Source organism: Paroedura picta, chromosome 3 (genome assembly GCF_049243985.1).
Source record: "Paroedura picta isolate Pp20150507F chromosome 3, Ppicta_v3.0, whole genome shotgun sequence".
Taxonomy (NCBI): Eukaryota; Metazoa; Chordata; class Lepidosauria; order Squamata; family Gekkonidae; genus Paroedura; species Paroedura picta.
In genome coordinates, this window is record NC_135371.1 from 59717340 (window position 1) to 59744770 (window position 27431).

Genomic DNA, 27431 nt, shown 5'->3' on the forward strand with positions numbered 1-27431 from the left:
TCATTATTAATACAGAAAAAAGAAAGGTTATGCTCTTCATTTAATACATTTAGTTCCCCATTTCAATCCCCTTTTGTATTATTTTCTTAGATAGTTCAGGTAAGGGCTCCATTGTTCTTGAAAAGCCTCTTCTGTTCTTCCGTTGACTATCAGTGTCAGTTTAGTCACCTTGGCAAAGTCAGCTAATTTATTCAGCCAGTCTTCTATCGAGGGTAGTTCTTGCGTTTTCCATTTCTTGGCCGATTCTAGTCTTGCTGCCGTCGTCGCGTAGAAGAATAAACTTTGTGTGTGGGTTGGGAGGCACTGCGGAGGAACACTTAATAACATAGCTTCAGCTTTCATAGGAAATCTAAGACCCCACATTTTCTGCATAATAGTATATATTTTTGCCCAGAACTTATAAACTTTTTCACATCTCCACCACATATGAAAAAAAGAGCCTATTTTATCATCACATTTCCAGCATTTATTATTACAGTTTTTGGCAATTTTGGCGATCACTTTTGGTGTTACATACCACCTGTAAAATATTTTATACCAATTTTCTTTAAGTATTTGACTATTAGTATACTTTGGTATTCTAGACCATACTAGCTCCCATTGTTCCATTGTCACATTAGTCTCAATATTTTGCATCCATTTGATCATACATGGCTTAACCAGTTCCATTTCTGTCTCATACCTTAATAACAATTTATATATTTGGCCCTGTAAGTGTGGTTTGTCTTGGATTACTAAGTTTTCAAACTCTGGTATTGGAGCCTCTAGATTTAACAGTTGCTGAAACTCTACTTTAAATCTATATATTAATTGGTTATACTCTAACCATTGAATTTCTACTCCTTCTTTCTTTATTGTTTGTATATCCTTGAACTTGCCGGTCTTTGATATTAAGTCTTTGTACTGGAGACAAGTCAGCCTTTTCTGTTGAGCTTTCCCAAAATATGCCTCAATTGGCGATTTCAATATTGATGGTGCTGGGGATAGTCTCTTATTATATCTTGACCATACGTTCAAGAGCCCACTAATCCAGGTGTTTGCTACTGCTTTTTGGTTTTGTTTTCCTGCTGGCCATAGTCTTTCATGGAAGCTATTACCCAAGGTTTTTCTTTCAAATACCAATTATCTTGAATGCGGTTCCCGAATCCAGTCCACTATATATGTAAGTGCTGCTGCGTCTTTATATAGTTTTAGATTAGGAACACCTTGACCTCCTCTCTCCTTCACATCTTGAAGTATTTTAAAAGCAACCCATTGCTTTTAATGGCAATGCCATTTTCTCAGCATTTTCTCCTGGATCTCTATTGGTAACATTTGGAACAAAAAGTTAAATTTAGGCAACAAGTTCATCTTGACCATGGCCATTCGAGCCGACCAGGACAGTTTTGACTCGTTCCATCTTTTGATATCCAGTTGCATAGTCTTTCATAGTTACCAGTGAAGAGTTCTCAGAAGTCTTTGTCTAGGTAAATTCCCAGATATTTCACCCATTTGGGATTTGTCTCACATCCAGTTTTTCGGTTGATATTTTGCACATCAAGATCTGTGGTTCCCTGTAGAACAATTTTTGTTTTATCCTTATTTATTCTATACCCTGAGTAATGCCCAAAGTCTTTCAGTAGTTCCAGGAGAGGAGGAATTGACGCTTTTGGATTCATAACAATACAAACTACATCATCTGCATAACATTTTAGTTTAAATTCCTGATCATCGATTTTGATTCCCATGATCTCATCTGTAGCTCTTATCTTAGTTGTCAGCATTTCTAGTACCAGATTGAATAACAGTGGAGACAAAGGGCATCCTTGTCTGGTGCCTTTACCTATTTTGATGGATTGTTTTGTGAGCATTCCATTTATTAATATTCTAGCTTCTTGTTCAGAGTATATTTGTCTGATAAATTCCAGAAAGGTACCACCACAATCGGTTGCTTTCAGTGTTTCAAACAGGAAGTCCCAACTAACGTTATCAAAAGCTTTCTCCGCATCCAAGAACATGAAAGCAGCCTGCAACTTTTCTTTATGCACATAGTCTGCCACATTCAGAACAAATCTTATGTTGTTCCTCATTAGTCTTCTTGGCATAAATCCAGTTTGATCTTGGTGTATAACGTCTCCGATACATTTTTTCAGTCTTTCTGCTAAGATTTTTGCCAAAATTTTATAGTCCACGTTTAGCAGAGAAATCGGTCTATACGAGTTGGGTGAGTTCGTATCTCCTCCTTCTTTATGAATAAGTGTTATTGAGGCCTGTTGCCGTGATTTTGGGAGGGATTTTCCAGGATTGTCTATAATCTCATTCAATAGTTGAAGTAAATGTGGAGAGACATCATGGCTCATCTTCTTGTAATATATTGCACTCAATCCATCTGTCCCTGGGGCTTTTTGAGCTTTTGTTGCCATTATTGCATCATTTATTTCTTGCACTGTAATTCTTTGATTAAGAATTTTCCTGTGATGATCTGTGAATTTGCTCATTGATATTTTTTGACAGAATGTTCCAGGGTCTATATTTTGTTCTTTTTTTGTATATATGTTCTGAAAAAATTGGGTAAGACATGAATGAATTTTTGCTTCATTATTATAATTCAGGCCTTCATGTGATAACTTTGTGATACTGTGCTTCTGATAGCTCTTCCTCAGTCTTTGAGCTAGCCATCTCCCTGGTTTATCTGCCCATTCAAAGTTTTTTTGTTTGAGATAGTCAAGTTTCTTCCTCATTTCCTCCGCCTCTAGATTATCTCTCTGTATTCTTAATAATTTTATTTGTTTTGCTAATCCTCTAGTTTGATGTTCTTGGTGTTGCCTTTCTGTCTGTTGCAATTTTTCTTTTATTTCACTCAGAGTCTTTTCCTTTCTTTTCCTTATTGTAGTGTTTCTCTGGTTTCTCTTCAGATCGCATAAATCTTTCGCCTTTTACTAGCATTAATATTCTGTTGCACTTTATTAAATGATTAATGTTGCTTCCTGCAGCAGCTTGAGTGATCCAAAGGTCATCTGCATTTGAGGTTGTTTGCTAATCCTTAAATGCATTGGTATAAAAAGCAGCATTGGAAAATGACTATTGGGCCACAAATAGTAATGGTAATTAAGACAGGAAATCAGAGCTCATTTTATGAATTAATTTAGGTTGTTGATAACTTACAATGCAATCCTGTGCAGAGTTACTTCAATCTAAATTCACTGAAATCAACAGATTTAGACTAGGATAACTCAGCATAGGACTACAGTGTTGGCAACGGAATCCTTACTGCTATTTTCAATATAGGAAAATGCATATTAACTTTGTCTCTTTCCTTTAGGAGCAAAATGACTACATGATGCTAGAATTCCACAACTTAAACTTCAGAGATGAAATCTGGTCCTACAATGCAACCATGGGGTCGCTGAAAAGGGACTGGGGTCACAGGCTGGGAATAAGGGATTTATTTTCCTTGTGTTCTTTTATTTATAAAAAATGTCTCACAGCTGTTCTAAGTCCCAATAGGATAAAAATTCATGTACCTATGCCTTCTGTATTTGCCCTCCCCACCACACACACACACACACACACACAATATAAAACCAACCCAACAGCAACAATCTTCTCATCAAGAAAATGACATGGGTAGGTAGGATAACTGCACCACAGCCCTGATCTAGATCAGTCCCTCCCTGCAGCTGCTTTTGTAGGGCTAAATTATATGCATGGAATTCCATTCGGAGCTCTAGAGTGTTTGTCCCTCACACTAGAAGCTCAAACAAGGAAAACAGTATTGTACCTACCGGTAACTATGTGTCTCTGTGAGGGCACACATGGGACTGCACCTGTGTGCAAGCCTTCCATTCAGATTTCTAACTTTTTGTTCTATGTTCACAACAGAGCAGGGGGAGCCTCTCCCTCAAGGAGGCAGCAGAGGCTGCAGGGAACGTGGAGAAGGGAATGGCACCGTGCCACAGTAATGGAGCAGGCTCCAGCAGCTGGCCCGAGGCCCCCCAGCCCCAAGGCCGCCCTGCACTCCCCCCTGCCTTGGGAGGGGGAGGTGTGCGGGGGGATGCCAGCCCTCTCTGCCTCTCAACATCGTTGCCTCCCACTCCAACCGTCGTTCCACTAGTGCCCGCTGCATTTTAGCCTGCAGCAGGCTTTCTCCTAGTTATCTAATAGAATTGTTACTCTGAAACTGTGCACAGAAAGTGTTGTCAATTGTAATGGCCATGGATTTTAATTGGGGTTACTGAAAAGGTGGTAGCCCTTTTCAACTACTGATAACACATACGCAACTGAGGTAATAGAATGCCACTGATCCTTTTAACTGGAGGTGCTGGGGACTAAATCTGAGATCTCCTGCATGTTTTCCCAAATCCACAGAACTTTAAAAAACTATTCACCAAACAGATGATTGCTAATAGATATGGGTGCTCAGAATGGGAAATATATTTTTGGCAAATATAAACTTGAGAATTAGAGATCATCGGATGCTTTCTACTTTGTTATCATTCTAAACATCTATTATTATTTGGGTTCTGCACTAATTGTTTTCTAGTAGCAGGAGAGTATTTGAGTAAATACTCTCAATTTACTGGAGTAAATAGACTCCAACAGACTGGAGTACTGGCCGGTACTCCAAGAACTCGGTTGGCTCCCAGTTGAATTCCGGATTAAGCTTAAGGGTTTGGTAATCACCTTTAAGGCCATACGCGGTCTGTGCCCAGTGTTTCTGAGAGACCTCCACCCTGCCTATACCCCCAGAAGAGCTCTACGTTCCACCACCTCCAACTGGCTACGGATCCCTGGCCCTAAAGAGGCACGTCGGGCCTCAACAAGGGCCAGAGCCTTCTCGGTCCTGGCCCCCACCTGGTGGAATAAGCTGGGGAAGAGATCAGGGCCCTGCCGGAATTTCCACAATTCTGCAGGGCCTGCAAAAGGGAGTTCTTTCACCAGGTATTTGGTGGGGCCGACTGAGCCATAACACCTACAGGTGCCCCCCAGATTGAGGGACCGAACCTACTGAGGGATTGTCAAGTTATTGTTGAAGTGCCATTCTAATTGTTCCAGTTGATGTGTTGTTGTTATTGTTATACTGTTATATTGATTTTGATTCTATGTGAATGTTCAAAAATGTTTTATGTAAACCGCCCAGAGTCGTAGGGAAGGGCGGTATAAAAATATAAATAAATAAATAAATAAATAAATAATAAAATATTTATTTATTTATTATATTTATATACCGCCCTCCCCCGGAGGCTCATTTTGGATCCTACATAAAATTTTCACTAATGGAAAGACTGCAGTAAGCATGACTCCCCCCATCCCTCCGGCCCCAAATGCTCCCTCAAAATGCTGTTTATGAGCGTCAGGGGATCCTAGAAATACCTTTATTGGGGGAGGGGGTAGAATCAGGAGTCTTCCATGGGAGTGGAGAAATAGGAAAAAACTGCCCAAGCTAGCAGAAATGGTAGGAGAAGCCAACATAAGAGGTTTTGAGCAATAGTAAGAGAAGGGTTCTAGCTACTGCTTGCAGTATGTGCTTATTTGTTGCACCAACAATAATCACCTACAAATTCCTGTGATTCAGTCCATAGTCTGGGAGCACTTGATGCTACAGAATTGATCTGAAAACAGCATGGGAAAATGCTAGGAGTCCCATATAAAACCAGGATAGAAATATATATATTTAGAAACATTCCTTCTTTCAATTACACTCTATGACTGTTTATGCACTGGAGGTTTCATGCTGGGCTACAGGCTGGAGTTTTAGTCATGGCAGGTTGCCCCACCTCTTCCTGCACCCACACGGGGGAGCATTTGGCCTGGTGCGCCTCATCTGCCCCCAATTTGTGCTCCTGTATGGGAGCTGGGGCAGTGAAGTTCCAAGTGCATAAACGGTCTATGTGTGGCCCAGTTAGACTAGAATAATAAATTCAGCCTTATTAGCCACATTCTATTATCACTTATTTGTACATTAACTATCTTAACAATCTTCCTACATTACTTTTCACTGTATAGTTTTCTGCTGTAGTATCTCAAAAATGTAATGTGGGTCATGTTCTCATTTTACCACATTTTTGTACATGTAGATGTATTGCCTCTTACCTGGGAAAGAAAATAGACGACTATCTACAGTACGAGCTATAGACTGGAGTTTAACTACGTCCATAGATTGTCCAATATGTACGGTACTGGGCATGCTCCCAAGAGTTCCCCGTACAAATTCTGCTACCTCTTGCACTGTAAACATCTGTAATAGCTCATCAAAAATTGCAGGGAAAGAGTTCAACAGAGCAGCCTAGAGAAAGAACATGAAGAAATATTAGACCACTGGGATATGTGTTGTTGCAGCAGGAATATAAATTCACAGGTTTGTGTGAAACACAAATAAATAATGGTACATTCGGAAAAAACAGAAAATTTATATCTCGCATCTTCACCCAAAGGTCCCAGGGTAGGTCACAAATACATACACAAATACAACACCTTGCTGACTGTAGGACATAAAACACATCTGGCATAAGGTCTCATGGACCCATCTTGTAGCCTTGCCACAGTAATAATACATAATAATATGAGTACAGTATCTTTTTAAAAGGTACACTCCTGGAGCCAGTCCCGCTTGTGGCGGTTTACAGTAAAAACAAAGATACAATATAATATAATAAAACAACAACAAATCTCAACAATATCTTGATGGCTCTACAGTTCTCTACAGGGCCTATATAGGGAGGTACCCGATCTTCCTGGCCTGGCCTCAACCAAATGCTTTGGATTAGCGATCCCCAATCTGTGGGCTGCAGACCACATGTGGTCCGTTGACTAATTGGAGGTGGGCCGCGAAGGATGCCTTCTACCCCCCCCCCCCGGCCCTTTACTTCACCCCCCCAGCCCTTTACAACACACTTTGGGTGTCATTGTCTCTCATCACTCCCAGATGGAACTATCTCGTTGCAGAGAAACAAGCTCAAGGTTTCCATTGATTTGTCATTGTCATGAGTTAAAATTTCCATGAAAATAAAATGTTCCTTATGTTCATTGTTGTGGCGTGTCTGTATCTTATTTTGAAGGGATGTTTAAACATTACCATAGCAATCAGAGAGCATTAGGGCAATGGTTGAGAGTAGAGGAGTAAACTACCCCCCCCCCCACGGGCCTCAGTAAAATTGTCAAGTGTTGAGTGGTCCCCGGTGATAAAAAGGTTGGGGACCACTGCTTTGGATGACCAAAGATCCTACTTGCTCCAGATTTTTAAATAACATTTTGTCACGTTATTTCATCCCAGATGACCTGTTGAACCATTCAAAAGATATGTATTTATAATTTAATTTATACCCTGCCTCTCCTGATGGGGCATTAAGAGGCAGTTTACAATCTGATACAAATAAAATATAATACAACTTCAATAAAAACCCCTTCAATTAATCCCCAATAAATACAATATTACAATCCAACAATCTAACAGATGGAGGAACAACATTCTTCCCCTATTCCAGTTAGTAGATCACATTCCTCAACTGCATCCTCTCTCTGATATAGCCAGGAAGAGCTAATCACAGTGCTTTCCACTAGGCAGGACCTCCATAAATCCTGAGACAGCTTTCCTCCCCAAGCTCAACCAAAAGCCTGGCGAAAGAGCTCCATTTTACAGGCTCTGTGAAACACTGATAGCACCGTCAGGGCCTGTAGCTCTCCTGGGAGCGCATTCCATCAGGCTGGGGCCAGTGCTGAAAAGGCTCTGTCCCTGGGTCGAGGCTAGGCAAATGTCCCAGGGGCCCAGGACAACCAGCAGATTCATACTCGCAGAGTGAAATGCTCTGCGGGGGACATAAACAGATAAGTGGTCCCACAGATAGGCAGGACCCAGGTCACATATAGCCTAAAAGGTTAGAACGAGGACCTTGAACTTGACCCGGAAGCAGACTGGTAACCAGTGCAGGTGTTGTAGCACCGGCTGAATATGGGTCCTCCAAGGTGTTCTAGTGAGGATCCTTGCAGCCACATTTTGTACCAGCTCCAGTTTCTGGATCAAAGACAAGGGTAGGCCTGCATAGAGCAAATTACAGAAGTCTAACATGGAAGTGACCATTAAATGGATCACAGTGGCCAAGTGTTCTGAGGACAATTCCCATGTTTAAAAATGGTGACGATAATGACCCTAATAATTTTAGACCTATTAGTTTATTATCAATTATAGGTAAGATTTATGCAAAACATCTTGAACGGCGCCTAACTGATTGGGCTCGCTCTCAAAGAATTATAGGTCCTGAACAGATTGGTTTCTTGCAGGGTAACTCTACAATAGATCATTGTTTAACTCTCTCATGCCTGGCCGAGAAATATACGTCCCAAAATGGTAAGAGGCTACACACAGCTTTTATAGACCTTAAAAGTGCCTTTGATAAGATAGATAGGGATATGCTCTGGAATAAATTGCGATTAATGGGTATGGAACCGAGACTTGTGTTTCCCATCTAAAAACTTTATGTGTCCACCTCCTGTAAAGTCTGGTATTCTTCAAAGGGAGACTTAACCTCTAAGATCTCAATGACCATTGGAGTTGTTTAATTTATTCATTAATGATTTAGCGCAAAAACTGGAACCTATTAATGGTCATCCCCCAAAACTTGGTTCCCAGCATATTCCTTTGTTGTTATATGCCGACGATACTACAATACTCTCATATACAAGGGTTGGCTTACAACGATACTTATCCACCTTTTACCAATATTGCCAAGATAATAAGTTAGTAATTAACTATGGTAAAACAAAAGTTTTGGTTTTCTCTAAGAGCTGGCATGCAATGACTTGGTCTATTGGAGGCACCTCAATAGAACAAGTCAAAACATTTAAGTATCTAGGTGTTACCTTCCAATATAACCAGAACTGGTGCTCCCACTGCCAACGAGCTATCAATCTGGCCAAACCCTTTGGGTCAGACTATTTTTTAGAATAGAAACTGGCAGCCTTTTAACTTGTCTAAAAAGTGACCCTATTAAATTTCGATTATTCCAGGCTATTGAACAAAAATTAGTCTCCATTGGCATCAATCTGAACTCCCTACTACCTCTGGAAGAAAAATGTATATTCCAAATTATTAAACAGAGAATATTAGACCATGAGCAGCAAGAACTCATACCTACCCAGCCTCGAGTCTGCTCACCAGCATTCTTTGGCATCACTATGCAGAGAAATATTATGCCTACATATTTGCATCTTCTTGATGTCCCACCCCTGAGAAGAGCTTTTCTCCTGGCATGAATGAATGCTTTCCCCTCAAAGGTCTTAGAGGGAAGATTCCATCGTATCCCATACCATGCGAGACTCTGTCCGTGTGGTTCTGGCTGCCCTGATTCTGTCTCACACATTTTGTTAGATTGCCCCTTATATGAGCAGTGTCAGGATGACATCTATGTCGCTTTGCTGGGAAACAAGCCTTCTGTAAGTAAATCTATGACCTTGCAATTTCTGCTCTCTGACAGAGACCCAGAGGTAATCATTTTAGTTGCCAGAGTTTTAACTAAGATGCTTTTATAATATGCTGCCTACTTTGTATTTTATCTTTTATAGTTTATTTAATCATTTTAAGATCTGTTTGGTTATGTAACCCCATGGCCTATTTTATTATTTTGTTGAAGTTTTAAACCCTATTTTTATATGTCCTATACATATTTTATGCCAATAAAAGGTTATTGACTGACTGACTGACTGACTGACTGACTGAGGACAAGTACGGCGCTAGTAGCCGTGCTTGGCAAAGATGGAAAAATGCCATCAGTGATCTGAGCCTCCATGGAAACAGAGGCATCAAAGATCACCCCCAAGTTTCTGGCTGCAGATGCAGGTGTTAATTGCACCCCCATTCAGGCATGGGAGGGGCGCTGCTGTTCCTGCCCCTTCCCACCCAGCTACGGGACCTCCATCTTGGAGGGGTTGAGTTTCAGACAACTCTACCTGAGCCATCCAGTCACTGCTTCGAAATATCTAGCAAACGTATCCGGGGGGAGTCCATCCATCCAGCAGAAGGTAGAGCTGGGAGTCATTCGCATATTGGTGATGACCCAGCCCAGCCCCAGACCAGCTGGGCCAGAGGGCACGTATAGATGTTAGAAAAGTGTGTGAGAGAGTATCGCCTCCTGAGGCACTCCAAGGAAGCACCATGAGGTCTGATAACTCTTCTCTCAGAGCAACCTTCTGGGTCTGATTCTGGAGGAAGGAGACCAGCCATTTCAGCGCAGCCCCCCTCACTCCAATCTCAACAAGGCAGCATGCCACCAACTCATAGTCAACTACATCAAATACGGCCGACGGATCTAAAAGAACGAGAATAGTTGAACTGCTTCTATCCATCTGGTGCTAACTGGTTGGCTGGCTGCCTCTATTCTGCTAGTGTGACCAGCACAGTCTCCACCCCTTAGCCAGGATGGAATCCAGACTGGTATGGATCCAGAGCCGATGTTTCCTCCAAAAAGTCCAGGAGCTTGTCCGCTGTGGCTTGCTCCACCACTGTGGAGGTGACCATTCAATGAACCAGTTACAGGTAAGTGTAACTCTATTTTCATTGTTGTGGTACCTGTGCAGTCCTACATGGGAGGAAAGCACACTGGCTTACTAGAAAATGGAAGGCAGGCTTTAGTTCTAGTTGAACAAAGACTGAAGTATCACACTTCCAACTTCTGCATCTACTGTCACATCATCATTCATGGAGTAGTGCTTCATAAAAGTTCAGTTATATCCAAATGACAAAGAGTATATGGATCCCAGGCTTGATAAGATCCAAAAAGGTCCTCTTCATTAATGCCATAAGGGGAAAGCTAGTTTACTAATGATAACTTATATATTTATATTTATATCCCACCACTCCACACAGTAGCTTGTGATGAATAACAATAAATATTGATATGGGTATCCTGCAGAAAACCTGTGTTTAAAACCAACTGCATCCATAAGATGCAAAGGGAGAAGCTGAACAAAGGGCCAGAGTTGAAATTGTGGCTTGGGTTTGAAAAGCTTGCCCTCTGATATTGGGCAAAGAGATGGGAAACTGTCCTGAAGTTAAACATATCCTTGGAATTGGTATGACATCCAGACATCATAAGGGTCCAATCCAGAGCTGCATCCTAGGGCTGAGGAAGTGTTAGAATCAATGGCAGATTGTTGGCGTTTGGAGCACCTGACTTATTTTGATGTTTGTTTGTATGACACACTTTCTTCAGAAGTGGCATTGAAATGCTGTGACTGAGAGCAGCTGGAACTGGATGAGGTCTTGGTTGGAGCTCAGGATCAACTCAAAGATGTTGGATCTAGTCATGGAACAGCAAGAAGTGTGCCTGTCTCTCAGGGGTCTGGATACATGCTGGGTTAGGATGGCTTTTAGAAACAGATAGAGCTTTCTGACCTAAAGCGGCTTTAAGGTAGGAGGTCTCATTAAATCGCACCTTTGGTATGAGCTGTTTAGAAAGAGAGCATCAGAAGATATTGTGATGCTCATCAAGGCAGAAAAGTTTTTTAGGTTTGCAGAGTGAAGACTTTTGGCCACAAAGACATCCATTTTTAAACAGAAGTTTCAGAGCCATATTCAGAGGCTTTGTACTGCCTTCCTTTGTTATTATTCCTTGAAAAAAATCCTATGCTAAGAAGAAGAGGTGACTGAGGAGGGGCATGATAGAGGTTTGGGGAAGAGACTGGGGTACAATGCCAATTAATCCACAATTCAAGGCATCTATTTTCCAGGCTTTAAGAAACCCCAAAAGTAAAGTTAGCAAGTCACACCTCCCTCCCAGGCTCCTGGAAGTCACATGTCATGAAGTGACATCACCCAGACACTCCCACCAGATGTGACATCATGCTCTGTTCCTTCCCCCCCAAAATGTCTGAAACGACCCAGCAACCTACTCCACTGCGTCAGGAACAAGGCTGAGAGGCATCCACCACTTCATAGCCCCTTTCACCCCTCCCCCTCAATTTTTATGGCCAGGGCACCTCTCTTTTTCACCCCCTCCAAGCTCATCATAGGCCATTTTGGGAAGGGGGAGAGGGTTAACATAACCATATATGTCATATCACTGGATAATTTTTTTAAAAAATTATATCAAAATTAATTAACTCCCAACTAATTGGAGAAACCCTTCCGGGACCATCATGAAACCCCTATTGAGAAAGCCTGCTCTAAACAGTTAAAATAATGCCAGAGCATTTTCTTGTGGTCACTTTTTAGAAAAATGGTCTTCCTGAAGAGGTAAGGAAGGTTGACACTCAACTATTATTCCACAGAATGCAAAACAAACAGCAACAACAAAAAACTAGATCAGGAGGTCATATTTTTAAGGAACATCTTTTGTAAGTTTTAAAAATAAATTTCAATGTTTGTGGAAAAATTTTCGTTAGTTTTTATTTATTTTTTTAAATAATGTACTCTTCCTTAAGACTGTGTGAGAAATGTAGACTACAAATCAGGTCAATAAAATATGTCATGTTGGAGGGCATTTGCATCAAAAGTTAATGCTCACTGTCCTTTATATAAAACAATGGAAGCTTATTTGCAATCCTTATACCAGGAATCCCACTGACACCTTTCCAGGTGCCCTGCCAAGTGCTTTTAGAAAGTGGGAGGGGATAATTGGGCATCTGCCCAGAAGTGCATCTGATTGGCTGTGCAGATTAAAAGGCATCTTGTTAAACAGAACTTCTTCTTAAAAAGTTAAAGAGTTACTATTACAATGATATATAATCTTGCGCCCTGACACTTTGTGCTTGTTTCTACCTCTTGCAGCAGCCATGCTGTGGTTTTGCCCATCACCTTGAATAGGAATTCCAAAGGTGCCTGCAGGTTCAAAAAGGCTGGGGTTTTATAACTGTTCACAGTAACTCTCATAATGAAAACCATCTTATTTGGTCCTCTCAAGCTCTTGGAAAATGATATTTTGAACATAGCAAATAATGTTAAATTTATTTTGGGTTACCTAAAGAAAGTGGGGAAAACCTATTTCACTAGGTTGAGTTACACCCTTCCATATCCACTCTATCACAGAGTTACACCCCTCTATATCCACTGCTTTCAGTGAACTTAGTGTAGCTCTGCTTAGGGCTGCAATATTATTTGCTTTATATTGCTTTAAAATAACTTGAATATTCAGAAGCAGTATATTAAAAACATATCTATAGTAAAATAGGTCAATATCTTAATATACAATCACTGTCATTTCAGCCTCATTGTCTTATTTAAATTATCATTGATACATTTTGTGAAACCTCAGTTAGATTTAGTTCATATTGGTATAATAGACGGCAGCTATTATACAGTGACATTATCTTCAGTGATATATGTGTTTAGAGAGAACACAATGTTGTTTTTGGCTATCATCAAGGAAAATCAGATTATAATAAGAAAGAATTAAACCAGTCCAAAATCTTTTCCTTATTGAATCTTGTGTTAATTGGATATATAGTTATCACCAAGAATGACATCTGAAACAGAATCAATGTCTCTGATTTTTCAATATTCTTTTACATTTAGTGCGGCTTTATATTACTATGTCATTATTAAACATTCTTTGGCTACAGAATGATGCCCAACAAATTCTCTCTAATCACAATTCTCATAGTCAAGCTGATACATGCAGAGTAGCCTGTTTATTTGAGTGCTCTGAAAATAATTTCATAGTTGCAAACATGTTGTGTGGTGTATTTCCATTCTATGTGCAGAAAAATGGATGAGGTAGGGGAGTACAGTCACTGGGTACATCTATGATGAAAATTTGTGCAGGATATGGGGTTAATTACTTACAGAATTAAACGATGGCCTTGAAGTACCACCACATTTTTGTGGGGCACATGTCCCAGCTCCGCTCACCTGTCCTCCAGGCTGAGGGGCCTATGGGGCAGTTAGGATCAAGGGGCAACACAGTGGCAAATGGGAAACAAAAAGGTAAACTATTGAAGTATTAAACAGTTCATATCGTATAAATATATAATCTCCTCAAGTAACCAAGGTCAATTGTGAACAAATCAAAGTCAGTGGTTAGAGAATACTGCAATCAAGCCCATTTCCCCCCGCATAATATCAAAACAGAACAGCTAACTTCTTAGAATCTTGGCTAATTACTTCCTTAATCAAGTGATTCAATCACAGGCTCATTACCAAGGCCAGAACCAAGAACAGCCTAACACTACTGCACATTTAATGAACATTTTTGAGAAAAAATATTTACTGATTTTTACATTCTTTCACAAATATTTCCTATATATGTAGCAGTATTAGGGAACTTCTTGGCTAAGGTTCTATTAATGAGGCTATTTCTGAAATACCTGATTGTGGAAGCAGTAATCAGAAATTTCATTGTTGGATGCCTTATATTGCACTGTGACTGACCAATTTTATTGAGATAAAATATCAAAGTTTGTTAGGAAACCCTTAACATAGAAATATTTACCTAAGACAATTATTAAAGGGGCCTGTCTTCATGACTAATATCTAGTTTCTGAAAGTGACAAACATCAATACACTGAGCAACTATATTTAAGTGCAGTGTACTTACTTAGTTTTTAAATCACTACAACACATATTTGCTATATAGCTTTCTTTCATGAAGTAATGCAGTACAATTTTAAATACAGTTGAAATAATCATATACATTTTATGTAAACAGAAGCTCTTGTATTGATGAGTACCAACAATAAGTTATCTCCAACTGCATGATTAATCCTTCATTACTCTGTAGACTGTTATCTTAAAACATCTAGGTTTAATGAGCATGAAATAACTTGCCTTGATAAGGCACTTGTTTTGAATAGCCGCTTTAGTCTTCTTTCGATACATATATATAAACATTTTTACAAATACTGATGGCGATCCAGTGAAGATGCCAGACTGCAACTACTGGAAGAGCCCCTTTCTGACATAGAAATGCATTTTGTATATGCAGTGAGTTTTATTTGATAAAGCATGAACATGTTCATTCCAGTTGTGTACATGCACTGTCTTGGATCACAGCTATATAGCAGTATCGGATATTATGACTGAATTCGGACATCACGATAAACTATAATTTATAAACCACAGTGTGATTAAAGTAATGGGGAGGGAAGATGAAGACGACTTTGTGTTAAGTTGAATGTGAATTGTCCAACAAAGTGGTTTATTGGTGAATGCTAAACTGGGATTCTAAACCACATTTTGTACTTGGTTTGTTCTCTATGATTTGTACTAACTGTGGCCTGTTGTGACACCTGAATGAAGAAACCTCCTGTGAGTGCAGACAGTTAAGAGGACAATGCTATTGTACAGATAAAGTACAGATCTGCAGAAAACTGTATTTAGTTGTTGATGGTGTTTTCTAAAGATGATCCCTCCTTCCCTCCCTCTGCCTTCTCTCTACACAGGACCTCTCAGGTTGTAAGGTCTCACCAAACAGTAACATGGTTCAGAGAGTTGAACTCCTCCCAAGTAGAAATTTAAAAGGCAAGCGTTGGAGTAGCAAACAATATAACTAGCAATTGATGTCTACAATTTGTACAATTTGTGGCTTAAACTGGCATTTTAAAGAAAAAAGTCAAGGGAATGCAAAAGATATATCTAACCCAACATTAAATATCAGCTTTTTAATCTCTAGTTGTAAACCAACTATGTTTAAATATTTTAAGGCAGTGGTCCCCAACCCACGGGCCGCGGCCTGGCACCGCGGCCGATTAGCTCGCGGCCCGGCAAGCTTCTCACTTCGGGAGGAGAGGGAAGAGAAGCATGCCGAGCCGCAAGCTAATTGGCCGCTTTAGCGGACGAATTGCTCGTGGCCCGGAGGGGCCGGGAGGGGAAGCCGCGGCCGCCGGCATGGCGGCAGTGCAAACGCGCGTGTGCGGCAGTCTGCGCATGCGCGTTTGTGCTGGGACTGCCGCGCGTGCGCGGGCCCCCGGGCCGCCCTCTCCGCTCACCATTCCGCAGCGGTCCGCGGCAAGCAGAAGCTTGCGGACCGTTGTTTTAAAGTACTGAGGAATTGCATGGTTACTCCTCAAAATCACACACTCTTGCAAAAACTTGTATGCATCTTCAGAGTAGAATTGAAATGTAGAATATTTTTAACCTGTGTAAAGATGAGAGTTTCTGAGCTCCTGCTGTCCAGGCTGAGCACAAATCTGATGGACTGGAAAAGTTCTTGGATGCTGGCTCTGAATTGTTCCTCCTCCATTCCACAAGTTGCTCTAGAGTAAAGGATCCGAGACTGCACAATAAACTTAAAGAGATATTCCAAGGCCTTAAGGAGCAGAAAAAGGACAGTACAACAAAGAAAAAGAAAAGTAAAGGAGCTTTAGAAAAAGCCAGAGGGGGAAAATTAGGTAGATGATTAACAAACAGATCCTTTATTTTCAAAATAGACCATACATATTATTAGTTAAAAGTTATTTAAAATGTACTTTCTTGTGAATGCAAAAAAACTTAAATACAGATTCAGTGTAAATACATCTAGGAAAGAGTTAAGAGTTATTGTCATACTTTGCACCTTGTGGCAAGGTTTTTTACTAATATCTTCTGCAAATTTTTGAAACAGCATGCAAAACTTGTTATTCCCTACTATTTACTAATCCCAGATATCAGTGAGAGATGGATGTTTCATCTTTTTCCTTAAGGACACATTGCTTAATTGCAATCGTTGTCAAGTTGTCAACAGTGTATTAACAATGATGGGTTTATAACTGTACTGGGCTTCTATTTGCAAACTTCTAGAGCTTGCATCAGGTACAAAAGTCCTCTTTGTTCAGAGGTGCAATTCAGACTGTTCATATACAATGGGGTTGCCACTTGTTGCTCAATTAGTTACAAACTGCAAAAGTATTCCACAGTCAGTTAAAGATATTTGTTGCTGAGAAGGTATATGAATTAACAAAAAGAAATCAATATTGGTCCCACTGTGTACAGAAACAGTCAAACTGTAAAAGTGCCAATAGTGATGGTCAAAAGAGCTACTTAGTTCAAGAAGGCACAGTCCGAATAGCAAGACAGCTATGGGGAGCTACTTAAAATCCTGTTTTACCCCAGATGGTTTTAATGAGCTGATTGAAGAACATTAAATATAAATATAATGATACAGATTTGAATTATTAATAAACAAATCATTTAATAATTATCCAATCTACATTAATGAGTGCTGCATAATATAATTCCATAGAATAATTTCTAGACACCAAGCTTTGATTTGTTTGACAGCTGGCTTGTGTAACAATTAATCATTTATTATGCATTTATTAACATAATCCCCAAAACAGCAAGGTACTACAGCTCATGGGCAAAAAGGTCTAATTGGGAAATCTTTATTTGGTCTTCCAGCACCAAGACAACCTGAAGTACCAAAAAGCAACAAACTACAAACTACAAACATGGATTCTGACATCACATAAAACTGTAACAAGAGTGCTTCTGGATCAGACCCCCCCCCTCCATTTGGCCCCCACAAAGTTGTTTCTGTAATAGCCAGCATTTAAACAAAATATCCTGTTTACTGTGTTGCAACGTGCTCAGATAAATATTACATTGATTTGTTATTGTGTTGCGAGACAAACTGCATAATGATTGCTGGATGGTTTCTTCTTGTGACATACATGTGACATGTATTTAACCTAAATCATACACAGGCACACACACTTGTGCTGTTTGTTTAGTATTGGAGACTATGGGGCTTTTTGCACGCCTTCAAAATAGCACAATGGTTGCCAATTGAAAACGCTACTGATTTGCTGTTTTGCACAACGTCGTCGACAATCTGCCACACACCTGAAACCAATCTGCAAAAAGCGCTTCCTTGTAGCGCTTTCAGGGAAATCCCCAAAAGTGGATTCACCCTCCGGAAAGCGATACACTCCTGCAACCAATCTGCAACACTAGCGAAAACGACCTGTGCGTTAACATTGTTGCGGTTTCTACAAAGTCCCTCCCCCTGGCTCTCTTCTCTGATCTTCCGGCGAAGCGATCGCCATTTTTTTTTCCTCCGAGCGAGCGGGGATAAACGCACCAGCGAGCCTCTTTCAGTTTAGAGGCTTCCCCGGCTTCAGTCCCTCCCCTTCAGTCACTAAGCACAAAGAACAGAGAAGCCCGTTTGCTGATGTATTTTCCCTTTATTTTTTACACATTCATTCAGCCGAAAATCGGGCCCGTGAGAGGGGGGGGGATTTTTTTTTTCACTCGGAGGGAGTGTGGCAACTATCAAACGACAGCTCAAACACACCAGGCAGCTGGATGGGTCTCTCCGTTGCAACAAATTAACACAGATTCGTTGCAATGGGTCTGTTTTTTTTTTTAAAAAAAAAACCTTTCTTAAAGGGAAAGGGGCTGTTTGGGAGCATGCTAACGGCTGCCCATTGGCTGCTTGACGGCCAGGGGCGGGACGAGCTCGGCAATAGCGCTTCCTTTCTAGCGATTTCTGCCGAGACCGGAAGCCTGTGGGAAACGCTACAAAACGCAACTGGATTCCACTACAAAGGCAGGTATGCATAACGACAAATTCCACTATTTTAAATGGCGATTTTTCATTCAGTGACCAATTTGCTACAAAGATCCCGGTGCGTAAAGCCCCTATGATTTGCCTGCCGGCTTCACCAGCCTCCCCTCTCCAGTTTAGGTGGTGCCACAGCTGCCCGTGGCATGCCTTATCTGGATGCCTCTTTTCCTTCACTTGAAGCCTATTATTCTGCTCACTGCGGGGAGCAGGAAAAGAAACCACAACGCAGTCTTCAGCAACAGCATGGGAAAAGCAGAGAGAAGTGCCCAGCACATGGTCTGATGGGGCACTGGGGACACTGGAGCTCTGCAGGGGTAGGGCAACAGGGTGCTGCCTGGGGCAGCAGGGGGAGAAAGCATGGGAGGGACTGCCCTTATCAAACTTTATTACAAAGTGTGCATCCATATTTTTCATTGCAAGTACATTGTTACCTTAGAGAGCATACACACAAAAATGTAAGATGACATGCATGTCAGGAGGTGACACAGAGCATTTCTGATGTAAACTATGGAACATATTAAGCAGGTCTGATCCTTGCTGAAAATCCCTGTTGCAGAATGCATATCACAAATTAAAGGCATCAAATGGAGCTTCAACTCAATGTTAAAACGAGGTTAGACTGCACTGTAGAAATGGTCTGAACGGAAGTTGGGAGAAACCCTGGGACTACTGAATGGTGTCATTGTCTTCTTTTTCCTTCTTATAGGAATCTCAACAGGAACTGTGGTTGACTGGTAATGTGCATATGAGCAGGCAGGAGAGAACAATTGGGCCCTGGTCCCAAAAACTGATCCAGTCAGCCATCAGATTTAATAGGCCTTGGAGAGGCTATGCTTAAACCATTGCCATGTGATCTTCCACCCAAAGAAGCATCTGGAGGGCTTGATGTTAAAGTCAGTGGGATGCTGAGCCTCCTTGCTGATTCATGTGCACCTTCATTGCTATGTTACCACTGAGGAGGAGCACAATCTTTCCATCCACTGGCTGTTTAAATAAAAGATGGGCAAGGCCGTAGCCTCAACATGGTGCAAGGCCACTGGAGCATTTCTCACCACTGCTAAAGCTGTGGCAGGGGATACCACTGTAGACGGGCTCAGCATGGCCAGTGAATCACCAGCCACTCACACAGCACAGGACAGCAGGTTGGAGTTGCAACCCCATATTCTCCTGGAGCATTCAGGCAGTCTTTTTTCCCCCTGCCCTGTGGCTTATAGCAGGCGTGAGGTGTTTGAAAAAGCAGAACACTTTTTCATTATTTTGACATTCTTAGCACTCTTATTCAGTTAGGAAAGATGCTAGAAAGAAAGGAGAAGAGGAACGGTAAAAGTGTGTCCCTTTCTAGCCAAAGGTGGAAGGGAGTTGCAATTAAATTTCTGTATGTCCTGCCTATAGAATCAGTGAAGAGTGTAACCTATTACAAGGATACCTTCCTCTGCGGATGGAGAATCACATTTTTCTTTGTTCAGTTGAAACCAAAGAAAGCTTTGGTATATGTAAGTAACTAGAAATACTCTATTACTGTGTCCCTATCTGGGAACAAAATGGGTAGGATGGCAATAGATAGATAAATTTATTACGGTACTAGACCAGTAGTCAAATTACAAAATACATAAAAGCAACTGGCATTAACAAGATAAAAGAGTCATTGATAACTAAAATATTATAAAATTTAAAAACATTCCAGCTATAACCCTACACAAAACCTATGGGAAGAACTAAAGGAAAAGAAATCTTATTACAAAGCATTAATTAAACGCAAAAAGTTAGAGGATACATACAAAACATGGGAGCTGCTAAGGCAAGCAATAAACAAAATAACACATTGCAATTCTGGAGACTAGTTTCTGGTTGTACAAGTAAATCCTATCCAAGTTCAACCATACTACCAGAGATTTGGGAAAAACACTATCAAGAACTTTATGCGGCTCTGGACATCTCTGAAACATGCCAAGTAAACTCACGAAGTCTGGATAATCTTCCCCTATGGCCTACTGTTCAACTTTCTGAGATCAAATATTTGATAGGTACACTGCGGCCGGGTAAGGCAGCTGGATTTGATTTAGTCCCCCCAGACCTAATTAAAAGAAATGCAGAATGGTGGGCACCGGTATTGGCCAATTTATTCACGATAATTGATAAGACAGGGAAAATTCCAAAGGGTTGGGAGGTGGCAATTATTGTACCCATACATAAAAAAGGGAATCTGAATGACCCAGCCAATTATACACCGATAAGACTACTAAGCGTAATAAGCAAACTCTATGCAAAACATCTTCAGTGGAAACTTCAGGATTGGCTGGACCAGAATAATTTTCTGGCAGACGAACAGGATGGCAATAGACTATCCACTCCTCTGGCATGCATATATTGCTCTGTATACGAAGCAAATCCCTTCCTCTTGTGAAACTCTCTGAACATATGAACACACAGACACCAACAGCCCGTAGTTACTCACTAGGGGAACCAGAGCTGATGTTGTGGCAGTTAGTTTCACTTTACTTAATGCTTGAAGGTTTCAAGGTTGAAAGATCAGGGAAAGCCTGTGACAAGCCACTAACTGAATTCCTGTTATAATTTGGAATTCATCAGTAAAATATAAGGAAAAATATATTGGTTTTACATGTGTGGTATTTTTTTCAGACCTTTCTTCATATAAATGACTGAGAGAAAACAGCTTCAATATGAAGTAACATTTTATTTCTATCTGAGAAAATTTGAAAGTAGCCTCACAAGTAGCCTTTTCAGTCCTGGCCCCAACCTGGTGGAATGAGCTCCTGGAAGAGCTGAGGGCCCTGCAGGAGTTACCAGCTTTCTGCAGGGCCTGCAAGACGGAGCTCTTCCACCAGGCATATGGTTGAAGCCAGGGTGGAGTCTCAGTATTACCATCAGAGGATCCCCTGATGTAATGATACAATGTAATACAGGACAATATAATCTGGCTCCCTGCTCCCATCGGAAGAAAACTTGGCCCTCGGGCTGAATGGGGAGGGGACTGGGAGATTAGAATTCTCTTTAGGAAGAGATTGCCATATGTTTAATTGTGATAAGGGTTTTTGAAATGGGATTTACTGTATTTTATTATCTTGTGAACCGCCGCAAAACCTTCGGAGAGCAGCAGTATAAAAATTGAAAATAAATAAAATAAAACAAACTCAGCATGAAGGCAGCAATTTGAAAACTATCCACTTTTAATGATTAAGCAATATTCGTTTAAATGTATTCAAGGAGAGATAAGAAAGCAGTGTTTATTTCAATGAACTGCAGGGAGTTTTTTGTGACACCTACATTACAGATTAGATCAGGCTTTCTCAATCAGAATTTTGTGACAGCCCCAGAAGGGTTTCCCAAATGGTTGGGCAGTAATTAATCTTTTATACATTTTAAAAATCTTTTATACATTTAAAAAATATTTTATACATTTTAAAATTCTGTTAAACATTTATCAGGTGATATGTCTATATATTGTCATATCAATCTGACTGCCCCCTCTCAAAATGGCCTATGTTAGATCTGTAGGGAGTGGAAAGGAAAGGGGCTTCCCAACCATATTCTGCATTATTGTGCCACTTATGGAGTTTCTTGAAGCCTGAAGAATGTTTCAGGGGTTTCTCAATGGTAAAAATCTCGAGACAGGGTGGTTTAGATCAAAGAATAGGAGAGAAGTTTTACTCTAAGATTACCCACAGTTCACCACAAAAAAACCCCCCACATTTTATCTAGGTAAATAAGAAAATTTCATTAAAGACATTGTTTCTGCCAAGTAGTAAATTTCCCCAACAAATGTTATTTTGAACACAATGGTAATTATATAAAAGACATACCCTCATTGCCTCCTGAATATGGTCCTGTCGCACAAGTTCAGCTGATCGGTCCATATACCACTTTAAACACCGGATAAGTTCTCTGAGTAAAAAACGACAGAATGATATTGGGCACCAGATTTGAAGTTATCAAGCACAATCTCCTGAAACATCACCTCTGCTAGCAATATTTTTTATTAAGTTTATTTTTCATTTCTGTATACTAGAGATGTTAGAAAATAAATGGAACAATGTAATTGCTATAATCTCAAAACAGTTTTGTCATATTAATAGAGGCAGACAAAACAGATTAGCGATTTTAACAGATATTGGTTGGAAAATAATATTTCCCCTTAAAACTATGATGAAAACGGACAGTCAAATACTGGGGAGGGGGAAGGATGCCAGAATCAAGGTCTTGTGGCATCATAGTGAAGAATTCAATGCACTATACTTGATCATTCCCAGAACATGAAGCAGCATAACCCCTATCTTTAACCACAACAGCTTGAAATGACAAAACTAGTCACAAAGGTGGAAAGTCACCACAAAAGTCAGGGCTATCCAATGTTTCATATGTTATCTGTCTACCAGCAGAACTTATCAGTATGTGCTTGATGCATGGATCCATCCTGAAGATCTACAGATGTGAATCATGCATCAAACCATAGGAGAATGGTGCTCATTCTTTTCTTCTTTTTTGTGAGAAATAAATTTGCTCACATCCCTGGGATTGGCAAATCTCCCATCTTTCTTCAGAACTGATATATCTGAGGAAGAAGCTATGTTGGCATTGGAGTACCAAACTGTTTATATAGATGGAGAAAGAGATTACATCTCTTTTGGAATCTGAAAGAATGAGAGAACTTCGGGAGACATTAATTAACTCAAGCTCACCTATGACTGCTGTAGAGCTGTATTCTCAGACAGTTGACCTTTGGGCCTTAAAGCACAACCAGTCTGTAACAAACGCAGCAATTCCTCCTGGTTTGACTAAGAATGTCATATCTCAAAAACAAAACAAAACTGAGAGAGCTATTTAGACAGGCCCAATCGTCAGAGGATCAGACTATTATCCACAGTTACTTTGAACAAAAAAAACCAGTATAATTATCTTATCTGAGAGAAAAAACGGCTTTATTCTCACGATAATTGGGCTCGCCTATTTGACATTGTTAAATCCAAAAATTCCAAAGCATTCTGGTCAGCTGTAAGAGGACCCTTGAGTGAGCAGACTGGTAATTTAGAACTTATTATTGCCCCCTAAGTTTGGGTTGATAATTTTTCTGCTCTATTTAATGTCCCAGAAAATCTGCTGAATGACTCCATCCCAACTAATGTCCCTAGATGGTCCCCAGTTTTGCCTGACGAAGTAGAGGAACTAATTCTGAGCCTTAAGATAGGCAAAGCCCCAGGCCAGGATGCCCTATCAGCTGAACTTCTAAAAAACAACCCTAAATGGTGGGCTCCACCCTTGGCCAACTTATTTACCTTAATTGACTTACATGGGATTGTCCCAAGTTCTTGGTTGAATTCAATCGTTCCCATGTTGAAAAATGGTGACCATAATGACCCTAATAATTTTAGACCTATTAGTTTATTATCAATTATAGCTAAGATTTATGTAAAACATCTTGAACAGCGCCTAACTGATTGGGCTCGCTCTCAAAGAATTATAGGTCCTGAACAGATTGGTTTCTTGCAGGGTAACTCTACTACAGATCATTGTTTAACTCTCTCATGCCTGGCCGAGAAATATACGTCCCAAAATGGTAAGAGGCTATACACAGCTTTTATAGACCTTAAAAGTGCCTTTGATAAGATAGATAGGGATATGCTCTGGAATAAATTGCGATTAATGGGTATGGAACCGAGACTTGTGTTTCTCATCCAAAAACTTTATGTGTCCACCTCCTGTCAAGTCCGGTATTCTTCAAAGAGAGACTTAACCTCTAAGATCTCAAACGACCACTGGAGTTAAGCAAGGCTGTATTCTGGCCCCCTTGTTGTTTAATTTATTCATTAATGATTTAGCGCAAAAACTGGAATCTATTAATGGTCATCCCCCAAAACTTGGTTCCCAGCATATTCCTTTGTTGTTGTATGCCGACGATACTACAATACTCTCATATACAAGGGTTGGCTTACAACGATACTTATCCACCTTTTACCAATATTGCCAAGATAATAAGTTAGTAATTAATTATGGTAAAACAAAAGTTTTGGTTTTCTCTAAGAGCTGGCATGCAATGACTTGGTCTATTGGAGGCACTTCAATAGAACAAGTCGAAACATTTAAGTATCTAGGTGTTACCTTCCAATATAACCAGAAATGGAGCTCCCACTGCCAACGAGCTATCAATCTGGCCAAATCCTCATCTTCCTTGATAAAACAGTTCTATTTCTCTGCGAAAGGTAACCAATTTATTCCTGCAGCAATTAAAACTTTTAATGCCAAAGTAATGTCCCAGCTCCTGTTTGGATGCCCCTTATGGGTTCCTGCTTTTAATAAATCTATTGAGGGTGTTCAATCTGCTTTCTATAGGCAAATTGCAGGGGTTCCCAATTGTGTCTCCTACCATGCCATTTGCGCAGAATTTGGCCAAATTAGGGTAGAAACAAGGGCCTGGATAGCTACTTTTAAATTTTGGGTCAGACTGTTTTTTAGAATAGAAACTGGCAGCCTTTTAACTTGTCTAAAAAGTGACCCTCTTAAATTTCAATGGTTCCAGGCTATTGAACAAAAATTAATCTCCATTGGCATCGATCTGAACTCCCTACTACCTCTGGAAGAAAAATGTATATTCCGGATTATTAAACAGAGAATATTAGACCATGAGCAGCAGGAACTCATACCTACCCAGCCTCGAGTCTGCTCACCAGCATTCTTTGGCATCATTATGCAGAGAAATATTATGCCTACATATTTGCATCTCCTTGATGTCCCACCCCTGAGAAGAGCTTTTCTCCTGGCACGAATGAATGCTTTCCCCTCAAAGGTCTTAGAGGGAAGATTCCACCGTATCCCATACCATGCGAGACTCTGTCCGTGTGGTTCTGGCTGCCCTGACTCTGTCTCACACATTTTGTTAGATTGCCCCTTTAAGGCCATACGCGATCTGGGCCCAGTGTATCTGAGAGACCGCCTCCCTGCCTATACCCCCAGAAAAGCTATACGCTCCGCCACTTCCAACTGGCTACGGATCCCTGGCCCTAAAGAGGCACGTCTGGCCTCAACAAGGGCCAGAGCCTTCTCGGTCCTGGCCCCCACCTGGTGGAATGAGCTCCCCGAAGAGATCAGGGCCCTGCCGGAACTTCCACAATTCCGCAGGGCCTGCAAAAAGGAGCTCTTCCACCAGGCATTTGGTGGGGCCGACTGAGCCACAACACCTACAGGTGCCCCCCAGACTGAGGGACCGAACCTACTGAGGGATTGTTAAGTTATTGTTGAAGTGCTGTTCTAATTGTTTCAGTTTATATGTTGTTGTTATTGTTATATTGTTATATTGTTATATTGATTTTGATATTGATTTTGATAGTGTTCTATGTGAATGTTGAAAAATGTTTTATGTAAACCGCCCAGAGCCGTAGGGAAGGGCGGTATAAAAATATAAATATAAATAAATAAATAAATAAATAAATATGAGCAGTGTCGGGATGATAGCTTTGTTGCTTTGCTGGGAAACAAGCCTTCTGTAAGTAAATCTATGACCTTGCAATTTCTGCTCTCTGACAAAGACCCAGAGGTAACCATTTTAGTTGCCAGAGTTTTAACTAAGATGCTTTTATAATATGCTGCCTACCTTGTATTTTATCTTTTATAGTTTATTTAATCATTTTAAGATCTGTTTGGTTGTGTAACCCTATTTTATTATTTTGTTGAAATTTTAAACCATATTTTGATATGTCTTATACATATTTTATGCCAATAAAAGGTTACTGACTGACTGACTATATAGATCTCCCTGAAAAGGGGGAGAAATTCTTTATGCAGTGACACAAAATAAGTGCATATCCCCTCAAAAAACGAGAAAGAAACAGCTAAATCATTACAGCAGCACAAAACATTTAGCATCTTAAAACAAGTATCATAAAACAGTTTCCAAGCTAGAAGCTGATGGTAAAAACAATTTTAAAAGGCATCCCTTTATTAATGGAAAGTGGTCAGGTTGTTTGTAGTAGAATGGAAGATGAGAAATCCATTGGTGGCACTTAAAAAAGTAAAATAGTAAAACTGAGGTGGGTTACTTCAGAGTTGACTGGAGAACCAACAGAAGTGGGTCCAGAACGTACAGTGGTGATTTACATAGAAAACCATAGATAGTGATGGAGAAGTGAAGATTATGCCAAATGTCATTTAAAAACAGAGATGCCACCTATTGTTGCACTGCTCAGCACCATCAATTTCCAAACTGCACTACTGACATGGACCAACCCAGTGGAGCATGGGAGGATGATTCCTCATTGGAAGAAGAGATGGTCAATCTGTTCCAAGTCTTGCCCTGACAGATCCTTCCTGTGAGGTTGGGGTCTCATGGCTTTCCAGAAGGGACCCTGAGACAGCATCAATACTGCCCCCTGAGCAAGCAGGGGTCTGAGGCCTGGAGTCCCCAGCATGGACCCATTTGTGACCAGACCTCCTGAAGCACCCCAGAAGCAGAGAAAAGGAAAGGTTAGGAATTTCAATCTGCCTCAAAGCAGTGACAGTAATTCCACAAGACTGTCATCCTCGAAATGTAAGGGAAAACGTGAACACTGATTTGAAGTATTTACTTGTTCCCCTTCTTTTACTTGTTTTTCTACTTCAAAAGTACCTAATATATGGGAAGCATATATGTATATCAATACCTAATATATGGGAAGCCTCAATAACTACTCAGATTAGAACTTTACATTCAAGTTTACATCTCAAAGTGTTACCATGTGTGATAAGCTTAGAAAGCAGGACCTACTTGTATGCCAATGCTCCTGCAAAATGTTTTTGAATATAGGTGTCCATCACAGGTCGAAAATGAAAATATTTACTGTCACGTAGGAGATTTATGATAAAAACCTGCAGGATTTAGAGACAAGTATGCTTAAATAGTAAGACAAAGTTAAAAATATAGCATGTTAATAAGCAGACATAAACATTCCCATAAATCTACTGTGGTTCATTATAACTTTTCTTATCCCTGTC

At 40.4% G+C, this 27431-nt stretch overlaps 1 protein-coding gene across 11 annotated transcripts in view; it reads right to left on the minus strand.

Annotated features, from left to right (window-relative positions):
* The window catches only part of DOCK3 (dedicator of cytokinesis 3), a 292500-nt gene that overhangs the window by 103884 nt on the left and 161185 nt on the right, over window positions 1-27431 (minus strand). For 8 of the 11 annotated variants that reach the window (XM_077325925.1, XM_077325933.1, XM_077325924.1 and 5 more), the window contains exons 21-25: window positions 27205-27305; window positions 22274-22355; window positions 16044-16214; window positions 13754-13840; window positions 6073-6265 (exon numbers count right to left, since the gene is read on the minus strand). In XM_077325925.1, the coding sequence (XP_077182040.1) occupies window positions 6073-6265; window positions 13754-13840; window positions 16044-16214; window positions 22274-22355; window positions 27205-27305 (634 nt within the window). The remainder of the gene's footprint in view (window positions 1-6072; window positions 6266-13753; window positions 13841-16043; window positions 16215-22273; window positions 22356-27204; window positions 27306-27431) is intronic. The other 3 variants (XM_077325927.1, XM_077325926.1, XM_077325934.1) reach the window with 1 other exon arrangement.